At 43.9% G+C, this 10,506-nt stretch overlaps 1 protein-coding gene across 1 annotated transcript in view; it reads right to left on the reverse strand.

Annotated features, from left to right (window-relative positions):
* The window catches only part of IHO1 (interactor of HORMAD1 1), a 12,613-nt gene extending 7,276 nt beyond the window's left edge, over positions 1-5,337 (reverse strand). Inside the window, exons 1-3 of the mRNA XM_016202765.2 lie at positions 5,282-5,337; positions 3,431-3,605; positions 1,549-1,712 (exon numbers count right to left, since the gene is read on the reverse strand). Of these exons, the coding sequence (XP_016058251.2) occupies positions 1,549-1,712; positions 3,431-3,605; positions 5,282-5,337 (395 nt within the window). The remainder of the gene's footprint in view (positions 1-1,548; positions 1,713-3,430; positions 3,606-5,281) is intronic.
* Positions 5,338-10,506: the final 5,169 nt, after the last annotated feature.

Below are 10,506 nucleotides of genomic sequence, written 5' to 3' on the forward strand. Positions count from 1 at the left end.
AGGAGAGGGAGAAACATCAGCCCAGCCGGGCGTGGCTCAGCGGTTAAGCATCGACCTAGGATCCAGGAGATCAGGGTTCGATTCCGGTCAGGGCACATGCCCGGGTTTCGGGCTGCAGCCGATCAATGACTCTCTCATTATTGATGTTTCTATCTCTCCTCCTCTCCCTCTCCCTTCCTCTCTCTGAAATCAACAAAGATATATTTAAAAAAAAAAAAAGAGAAACATCAATGTGAGAGAGACACTTTGATTGGTTGCCTCCTGCATGCACCCCAAGCAGGACCAGGGATCGAGCCTGCAACCAAGGAACGCCCTTAATTAGAATCGAACCCGAGACTCTTCAGTCCTGGGGCCGATGCTCTAATCACTAAGCAAAACTGGCTAGGGCCATATGTTTTTTCATGAAAGAGATTGGCATATTACCTGAAAACAATAAAAATATTAAAAATAAAAAAGTAACTGAATTAAGGATGTTAAGAACAGAATGTTATTAAAGTATAAAAGCAGAGAATTATGGTACCTAGAAATTCAATACATCAGAAAATAAATTATACAGTATAACAGATACCTAATATAGGAATTCTTTTAAGAAATTTTGGCTCTTTCAACATCAAAGCACTAGTGGTGATGCTAAGCAATACCCCTTCATTGTCACAGAAATAATAAAGTATATCTCTGCTTGGGTATTATGATTTCTGTGATACCTAAAGATGTTGCCTTGATAATAACTTACTACCAAGAAATGAACAAGTTATTTCCTCAGTGACTTCAATTTCTTTATTTAAAAATATTGCAGCTCTAATTTATCTCACATATTTGTTTTAAAAATCAATATAACACTGCCCTAGCCAGTTTAGCTCAGTGTTAGAGCATCCACCAGAGGACTGAAGGGTCCTGGGTTCCATTCCGGCCAAGGGCACGTATCTTGGTTGCAGGCTCGATCCCTGGCCCTGGTTGGGACTCACGCGGGCGGCAACCAATTGAAGTGTCTCTCACATCGCTGTTTCTCTCTCCCCCCCTTCCACTCTCTCTAAAAGCAATGGACAAATATCCTTAGATGAGGATAAGAAATAAAAGAAATCAATATAACACTAACAAATAAGAAGATGTATAAAATGTAGGGTATATCTGAAAAAATAGCAACATTTATAAGTGAGAAAAATCAGCTTGAACTATGGACTTAAGAATTCACATGCTATGTTCTTCATTCTAAAACAAATAATATCATCTTATTTCCTAATTCCGATGATCTGAAAAGAAAACAAATTAAGGGGCAGAATTTGGGGTAGAATAAACATAATACTATTTGAATACTGCATTTCTCTAAGAAGTCCTTTAGCTCACTTTTCAGAGGGGCCAAAACTGTGGCAGCCATAGTGAAATCCGCCACAAGTTACAGCGATAAGAAAGCAAATAGAGAGTAATTATTAGATGAGCTATAAAGGAAAGAGTGCTATCATGCTGAAATGGAATTATTCACTATTGGCATTCCATTCTGCTGCCCTCATAAAAGAGGAGCTGTCTGGTCTACTTGAAAGGTGTGTGTACCTGTCCAATTTGTCTTTTGCTATTTTCTTTTTCTCTTCAAACTGTTCCAAGAGGCCTTTTGATTTTCCAACTGGCAGAGGAAGAGGAAATAAGCCTCCATCTTTTATATCTTCTCCAAACAGCTGGGGTTTTGTCTGGTACTTTGTGAAAATACTAGGTTCATTCTGTTAAATTAAAAAAAAAATCATTATAGCATTTCACATAGAAAAATACTTGTAACATTCACCATTTTCTATACAATGCAGAGTCACATTTAAGTATAAACCATAATACTAAGTAACAACATAGCATGTAGTACTTCCTTTTTATTTCATACATGCAAAAAAATTATATTACAATAAAGCAACTTTTTATTAATACAGTTTCTGCCTTACCAGCCCAGAGATATATATAAAATGTCAGCTAAAATCAATTGCATAAATTTAAAGGCAACAACAGAGAACTGTTTTATTCCATCAACTATTTTATTTATATATATTTTAAATTTTATTTTAAATTATAGTTAATATACAATATTATATTTGTTTCAGGTGTACAACATAGTGATTCAGCATTTATATACCTTCCGAAGTGATCGATCACCACCTGTGTGATCTAAGTCTAGTAATATCTGTCCTGTTACATAGTTATTACAGTATTACCAACTATGCCCTATGCTAATGTACTCTATGCTGTCCATTACATTCCTGTGACTTATTTTATAACTGGAAGTTTGTACTTAACCCCCTTCCCCTTTTCTGCCCAACATCCTACCCTGCTCCCCTCTGGCAACCATCAGTTTGTTTACTACAGAGAATTACTTATGCTGTCTCTGAGGTGATATGTTAAAGTTTTCATGTTAATAAGTTTAACTCAAATTGCTGTTGCTCAGCTGCTGGTGAACTGGATGGTGGGTATGCTGGCACATGGTGAGCCAATTCCTGCATTCTGATGCAAAACTTACTCTGAAACATTCAGGGTGTACATTTGCTCCTTCATATCCTGGGCACCAATTTTTGTACTGAAATGCTGTTCTCAGAGCACGCCCTACTAACTTAAGCACTGACCTCATGTTCATTAAGTTTCTACTTGGATGCATGTAAGTCCGTATATGAAGTCAAATCTAGTTTTAGACCTACATAAGTAAATATATTAAAATATTTCTGACTCACAAAAGAAGACATGCTGGTCTTAAAAAAAATCAAGGACTCAAGAGCCTTGGCCCTCATTCTGGCCCTTATCCATTAACTTGGGCCTCGGCATCCGCATCCCTTCCTTCAAGGAGATCATGCAGCAGTGTAGGCTAGAATCCACTGAGCGCCTGAGGTTTCTTTGAAAAATTAAAGTCCATCTAAAATAAAATTTATGTTACTTTATTCCAATTTTTCTAAAGTTCTTTTTTCTTATGAAAATTTTTTTTAATCCTCACCCAAGGATATTTTTTCATGGCTTTCAGAGAGCATGGAAGGGACAGAGAGAGAGGCTAGGAGTGGAGCCTGCAACCAGGTACGTGCCCTCGTCCAGCATTGAACCCAAGTCCCTTCAGTCTGTAGGCCGACATTCTAACCACTGAGCCAAGCCTGCTAGGCCTTATGAAACTTTTATAACTAATAGTATGACTAGTCTTAGAAAGTGTCCTACAATATTTGGATCTCCCTAGAAGGGGTCGAGGTACTGGCACTATTCTACATTGCTTTAGTAACAGAAGAAACTGCAAATATAGATATTTTCCCCATTTCAATCTACCAAGTCAAACAAATCACCAGTAAGCACATATCTATTTAGGAAAGTAATCCTTAGAGAGGTACACTTCTGAAATATAATTCAACAGAATAAGTCTTCACAGCTTATCTCCATAATGATGGTGAAATGCGTGCAGAGAAATTCTGGCAATCAGACTCACATCCAGAGAATTCTTTTGTAACTGTGTTGGATCTCTCAAATGGACACCAACATCCAAGGGTGCTGACAGGGTCTCTGAACTTTCTGGACAGAACTGGGATCCAAAGAGGAACTGAGAATCACTGAGACTGGAGTAATCAGTCTGATTATTGGTCCAGTTAGATGACTTAGTGGTCCTGAAATTAAACAAGAAAAGCAAAGCATAGCAAGTAGAAAACATCCTGAACAAATAAAATAATAATTTACAACTCTTCATTTCATAATACTCTGGGCAGAGTGCTAGCTTGTTCTAACCTCCTATGACCTCCCTGAACACTGCCAGTACCACCTATAAAGAAACAAGAAATTTTTGAATGCCAGACATTTTTATTATAACAACCTGGGAACAATCAGTGGGAATTTAAACAATAACACCATTATTCCTTGAATAATAGCACTGTAGGCTATAACACCATTTTGGAGATCAAAGTTCATAAAATCTTTAGGGATTAAGAGAACATTATCTTATAAAAAGTTAAATCTTTTCATCTCTGAGGGAATAGATAAAAAATAAAACATGATATATGCATATAACTGATGCAATAGCCAGAAGCAATAAGTTAGATTTACATATAAGTAAATAAGTAATATAAGTCTCAAAAATGTAATCCTGAGTACAGGAAAAAAGTAAAAAATGAATGAGCACTATTACACATCATTTATGTAAACATTTTATTTTATTTATTTATTTATTTATTATTTATTTATATCTTTATTGATTTCAGAGAGAGGAAAGGAGAGGGAGAGAGAGAGATAGAAACACCAATGATGAGAGAGTCATTGATCGAGCCCGCAACCCGGGCATGTGCCCTGACCAGGAATCGAACCCCTATTGCCTGGATCCCAGGTGGACACTCAACCGCTGAGCCACGCCCGGCCAGGCCATTTATGTAAACTTTTAAACCTACAACATATACATCATGATGGTGGGGCCCTCATGATGGGATAGTGTCCTTTTAAGAAGAGACACCAGAGAGCTCACCCTCTCTTTTCTCTCTCTACCATGTGAGGACACAGCAAGAAGGTGGCTGTCTGCAAGCCAGGAGGGAGCTCTCGCCAGAAACCAATTATGCTGGCATAAAGTTCTAGGACTTCCAACCTCCCAAACTATGAGAAAATAAATCTCTGTTGTTTAAGCATTAAGCCTTCCAGTTTATGTCCTTTGTTTTGGCAGCCCACACAGGCTAATATAGGCCTCATGCAAACTGAAGAATGTAATCAACTCAAGTCTGTGCACAGCAGGACTCAATAGCAATTGTTTTTGAAACAACTATATGGTTCCCTTTCACACTTTCAGTGTCTGGTCCTTGCTTGCTTTAAATACTTCCAGTTGTGGACTTTCAACTTCCTTTCCCTGGATATCTATGCCAGTCTTTGAAACCTCAGTGGAGCAGTAGTAGAGGGGACAATATCTCAATGAACCTTTTCAACAGCTGGAGTGGCGCTATTATATATATATCTGGACATCATTTTGACTTTTCTCCTTGCTATTTCAACAGCATTCATTCCAACTGAAGTGAGAGTTTCTAGACCTTGGACGATGTCTATCTCTCACAGGCATCATAATTTCTAGGCCCAATGCTGAACAGAGAGTCACTGCTCAATTAACATACATAGCTGAACTGACATTGCTTTTATAATTATAAAATAGGTGAAAGGAAAAAGCCAAGTATGAGAGGGTACAGCAGTGACAGGCAGGGGAAGAAACTATATGGGGTAACTCTATAACCAATAGGAAGGAGAGCTCTTTCTATGAAAAAAATATAACTAAAAGATCTTCTTAAGAATCCGAATATATAACCAGAAAACTTACCCAGAGCCTGATGGAATACTGAGCATATCTTTGATATTCCAGACATTGAAATTCATTTCTTATGGTTATCCCTATTTAAAAAAAAAGAGAAACATTAATTTAAAAGGTTAATATAACCCCCTCCCAAGATTGCTTTACTGGTGACTATATGTAGGTGAAGACATTTTAGTAGTTATATTTTCATCTGATTAGTGTAGATTCCCAGTACCTATGTGCCAGAGACAGGTAATCTGTGTTGTTAAACTGCCAACAAGCTTCTCTCCTTCTTGATACCACCAGGGAGAGCCCAGCTACCTGCAGAACAGAAAGCCTGACTTTCAGCCTCTGCCTTTCAGTCCTTTTCTCCTGCCATCCTACGAATAATCTGCTTTTAGGAAAAACCAATAAATCCCATTTTTCTTCGCCTGATACAATGAACGACTTAATATAAACCTCTCCCTGACCAGGAATCAAACTGCAATCTCCTAGATCCTAGGTCGACGCTCAACCACTGAGCCACGCCCGGCCAGGCAGGTGTCCTATATTTTTATTTGCGAAATCTGACAACCTTACTCTACTTGGATTACTGCAGCAGCCTCCAAAATGGTCTCCCTGATTTCCCCCCTATCCCATTTCATATTCTCTTCCCTACAAAGCATTCAGTAACTTTAACCTTACGTCAGATTATATCACCCCTTTGCTCAAATGCTCCACTACTTCTATCCTACTCAAAATATAAGCCAGCGTTCTCATGATTATCTTCAGCGTCCTCTGCAATCTCCCCTTAGCCTTGCCTCTCTCTCATCTGCACTCCACACCTCTTACAGGGCTTCTCACTGCTGCTTCACGTCCCTTTCCCATACTGTTTCCTCCGCTTGGTTCACTCCTCCCCCAGACATCAGCACAACGAGCCACACCACCTCTAGGTGTTCTCTCAATTATTCAAAATTATCATACCTCAACAATCACTGTATCTTTCCTTTGCTTTTTCTTCACAGGACATCATCATTCTAATACACTATGTATTTTATTATTTTATCTTGTTTTGTCTGTCACAGCAAGCACACCCAGGCCTACTAGAATATGTTCACCTCTTTGAGAATAGGAATTTTTGTCTGTTTTGTTCACTGCTATATCCCCAGAATCTAGAAATCGTGCCTGGCTCAGAAAATATTTACTGTTAAATGAGGAGGGGTTGGGATACTTGGGAACTAAATTAAGACAATGGAGCAAAACTTTCCAAGTATCCACGAATTTAAAAATACCTTTGATTTGTTTTCAATTTTTACATTTCAGGTCCCTAGATCAGTCACAGACTTATTACATATTTTAACAAAGGAGGTGAACTGAAGTAAATATAGGAGTCCTGACTCATGATTACTTCTTTGACAGCCCATTTTTTTCTTCCATCCACACTAGTAGAAATTCCTCCTTCTAGAGTCTAGATTTAGAATATAGACAATTTTATACACATCACCACAAGACCATTATTTAAGGCCATTATTACTTCATCTAGAAGACAAGTCCTGCTGTCTTCTACTTCTGTTTATGCTGACGGGAGAAAAGTAATTTATATAGCATGTAGCTTGGGGTTTAGAATTCTGTTCCCCCAGTTCCAAATCTAACTTATTCTTAAGGGGTTTCTTAAATGTGGTAGAAGAAATTCCATGGTTATGCCCTTTCTATGTCTAAGGAACACACAGTGCTTGATGTTTATCTGTCCTCTGTGCATCTTACCTGCCTTCACACCACCTGTATAGGCTTTTAAATTCTCAGACGGCAGAAATCCCCTCTGTTAAATCTCTCCTTTATAACACAAGTAATGAAGAGGCAGTCATTCTTAGTAGAACTAGTCATTCTAAGGTAAATGAAAACCAAAATGCACACATTAAAAGATTTCCAGGGCAGAGTTCCCTCTCCCTCTCATCCCCCAATCCTACTGTGGACAAAAAGGGGCCACATGCAGTGTTAACCTGACGAGCTCAGGGAAGGCCTGCATGGCGGCCTTGCAAACTCAGAGACCTGAAGTAACCACACAGGATGAAAAATTAACACTTTTTAAACTAAAAGCAGTTTATGGTGGGTAGTCATGTCCTAGGCCAGTATCTTCCCTGACAAAGGTCAATCTTGACCTTAACTAAGCCAGTCTACTGTCCTGTGCATTTACTCTAATACGGCTTTGGAATGTCAGGGTAATTCCTTTTGTCAGACCCCTCAGGGCACAGCTGGTGCACCGGGGCAGAGACCATAAAGCCTCTTTGTTTTATCGTGGTAATTGCTGACTAACCTGTACCCACCTGAGTAAAAGATGTCTCTCTCCTGCTACTGTTCGTCTGATCCCAGAGGTTCCCCCCCACACCTCCCTAATCCTTCACCAATGGATTTCATGGAACCCACTTGCATCTCCTCTTTTGATTGTAACGCATAAAATAAGGTGTAAAACTGCCATTCTCCGGAGCATTATTTCAATCCATTGAGATTTCTGGCAGTTGTCAACAGGCTTGTCAAATAAACTCACACAAATTCTTACACGTTTGAATGTTTCTTACGTTGACACTATTAAAGGAAGCATAGAAGTAAAGGTATGAGTGCAGGGAAGGAATGCGACCATTTCCACAGGAAGGGCCCCGGCAAGGTGGTAGGAACGAGGGAGGCCCGTGGGCTGAGGAGGGTGCCCTAGGGGCACAGAGCCCCGATCTGACCCGTCTTCAACGCTGAGAACCCCGAGGCCATGGTAGAGGCCCTCCAAGAGCCTCTCCGCTCCGCCACCGGGTCTCCCTCAGGCTGTGCGACCCCTCTGGCCTTGACCAGGCCTGCCCGTCTCTCTCATCTACCGCCTCTTCTTTCCAAGCAGGAGACAAGCTCCGGGCTCCTCGACAAAATCCTTCCGTTGGCCTTTGGGATTTCCGTAAAGGTTCTAATCAAAGACAAAACCCGGCGGTGCCCCCCCCCCCCCCCCCCCCGCTTCCTGTCCTCCCACCACCCCCCTTCCCGGCTGACACCCTTCCTTGCGTCTCCCAAGCCAGACTCCCGGCCTCCGATGGGAGGCGTGGCCCCCTGGAATCTCCCAGGATGGGCGTGCACGTCGTCCCCTTGGAGGACCGGCGCCGAATCCTGTCACAGGGAAGGAAAGGGCGGCAGGAACCGCGAGGCAAGGCTCAAGGGGACTCCTCCTCCAGGTCCCTGGGAATCCAGAACCTATCTGCAAGGCCCACTCGGCTCCTGACCCTGCCCACTACCCCCCCCACGCCCACGCGTGCACCTGCCCAAATCCCCTCTGCCTCCTCCTCTGAGGGCCACACGCGCCTGGACCTGACACGGCCCTGATCTGGCTGCCAAGTCACTTGGTCCCGTGGAAGCCGACTGAGCATGCGCGGCCCACCCCCAGGGCCTGCTCGGGCCAATGGGGTTTAAGCCACGCCCCCTGGTGCCGGCCCAGCTGCAGCACGTGACTAACAGTTTCAACGGTTTTAACGGTTTTGAATCTTGGCCCAGCCTGCCGGCCGGCCCGAAGGCGCACGCGCACCCAGCCCACGGACGGAACACCTCAGGAGCTGTACCCTCAGACCGCGCGCTCACACCCGCCATCCCCTCGCCGGTGCAGACCCACTCAGGGGACGCCAGAGGCACATCCTGCTGAATGCCGAGTGAGATACGTGTCCCGGGGCCAGGGCATGGCTGGGGCCTGGGTGGTCCGAAGGAGAGCAGGGTAGAGGGAGTAGCTGGGGCGAGAGAGGCTGTGGTCGGAGAGATGCACCGCTGGGAGCATGGAGGAGGAAGGAGAAAGGAGGAGAGAACCTGTCCGAGGGTCCTGGCCTGCTAGGTGCTGAGCAGCCTGAGGGCAGGGCAGGCGGAGGCAGAGGGGGCAGAGCAGGGCGGGTCTGTTGAACTCCGGCCTACAGATGGCTTTTAAAGCCTTGAAACCGGACGAGATCCCCACTGACGGCGTGGGGATGGAAAGCTGATTGCGCTGAAGCCCCCGACGTAGATGAAAAAACAGCGAAGGAGCCAGAGAAGGTGCGGTCAGGGCCGGGAGGGGCACCGGGAGAGCGGGCGTCGGCTGTGGCGGAGGCTGCCGACGGGGCGCGGAAGATGAGTGACTTCGCCGGGAACAGTTGCAGTTCGCGATGGCGTTTCCACGAACGATGTAGAGCCTTGCCCGGCACTCTGTGCGTCTTTCTACAGCTTCACCTTTTGACTCACCATTTTTGAGATTTGTATGGATGCAAGTACCCGTAGCCCATTTATAGTAACTACAGGATTTCCCTGTGTGACCGTCGACCAATGTCGTCGTCACTGTGCTGTGGGTAAACGTTGAGGCCGCTTTTACAGTCTTCTCCTCTCCGCCGATGCTGCGCGCTCGTGCCCTTGCGGGTGCCCTTGCCCCCAGGGTAATGATACCGGGTGGTCGGTCTGGCCGGTAAGGCCGGTGCCTGTGGCTGGAGCAGGGTCTGAGTGTTCCCCGCTGTTGAATTTTTCATCGGCACAGTTTTAGAGGCTGATTGACAGCTTCTTTTAGTTAGTAAAAGTGCTGAACCGTTCACATCCCTGGGTTATCAATGGGGGAGGGGGGAAGAGAATGATCTGCCCAAGGAGAGCCTGGAATGGAACCACAATGTCAAATATTTTCACGCTCCTCCTCCTGCTTCCCTGTCATGCTCTCCTTCACTCAGGCCCTCCTGGTGTTCGCCTGCCAGGATTAGTGTTCCCGGGCACCACAAGCTCCGGGGAAGCTGGCAGAGCCTTATTGTGACGCAGCACCAGTTTTGCCCTAAGAGCCACCAACCCCTTCAGCGTTTCTTCTGACTCCATGGAGTGCTTTCTAAATTCATACCCCTGGCATCTCGGTCTCGCAGTCTTAGAAATGCAGGATTTGCTTCTAGATGGTCTTTAATATTTCATTGACTGTGAATTCATCAGACTCCACCCTGGAGCCTTGTGTAGTTTCTAGATGGTCTTTAATATTTCATTGACTCTGAATTCATCAGACTCCACCCTGGAGCCTTGTGTAGTTTCTAGATGGTCTTTAATATTTCATTGACTGTGAATTCATCAGACTCCACCGTGGAGCCTTGTGTGTTTCTATATAGAAGGACTCTCTCAGGAAGGAAGTAAAAACAAAGCAGGAAGCACAGAGGGGTAGGTAGCAGGCCAGGTGCTGCCTCAGCACTCAGCAACATTGTGCAGTCACAATCTCCTTTTGTCACCAAGCAACAGGAAGGTGACCTCCTCAGATTCTCAGACAG

The sequence above is a fragment of the Miniopterus natalensis genome, chromosome 15, assembly GCF_054644295.1.
Source record: "Miniopterus natalensis isolate mMinNat1 chromosome 15, mMinNat1.hap1, whole genome shotgun sequence".
In the NCBI taxonomy this organism is placed as follows: domain Eukaryota; kingdom Metazoa; phylum Chordata; class Mammalia; order Chiroptera; family Miniopteridae; genus Miniopterus; species Miniopterus natalensis.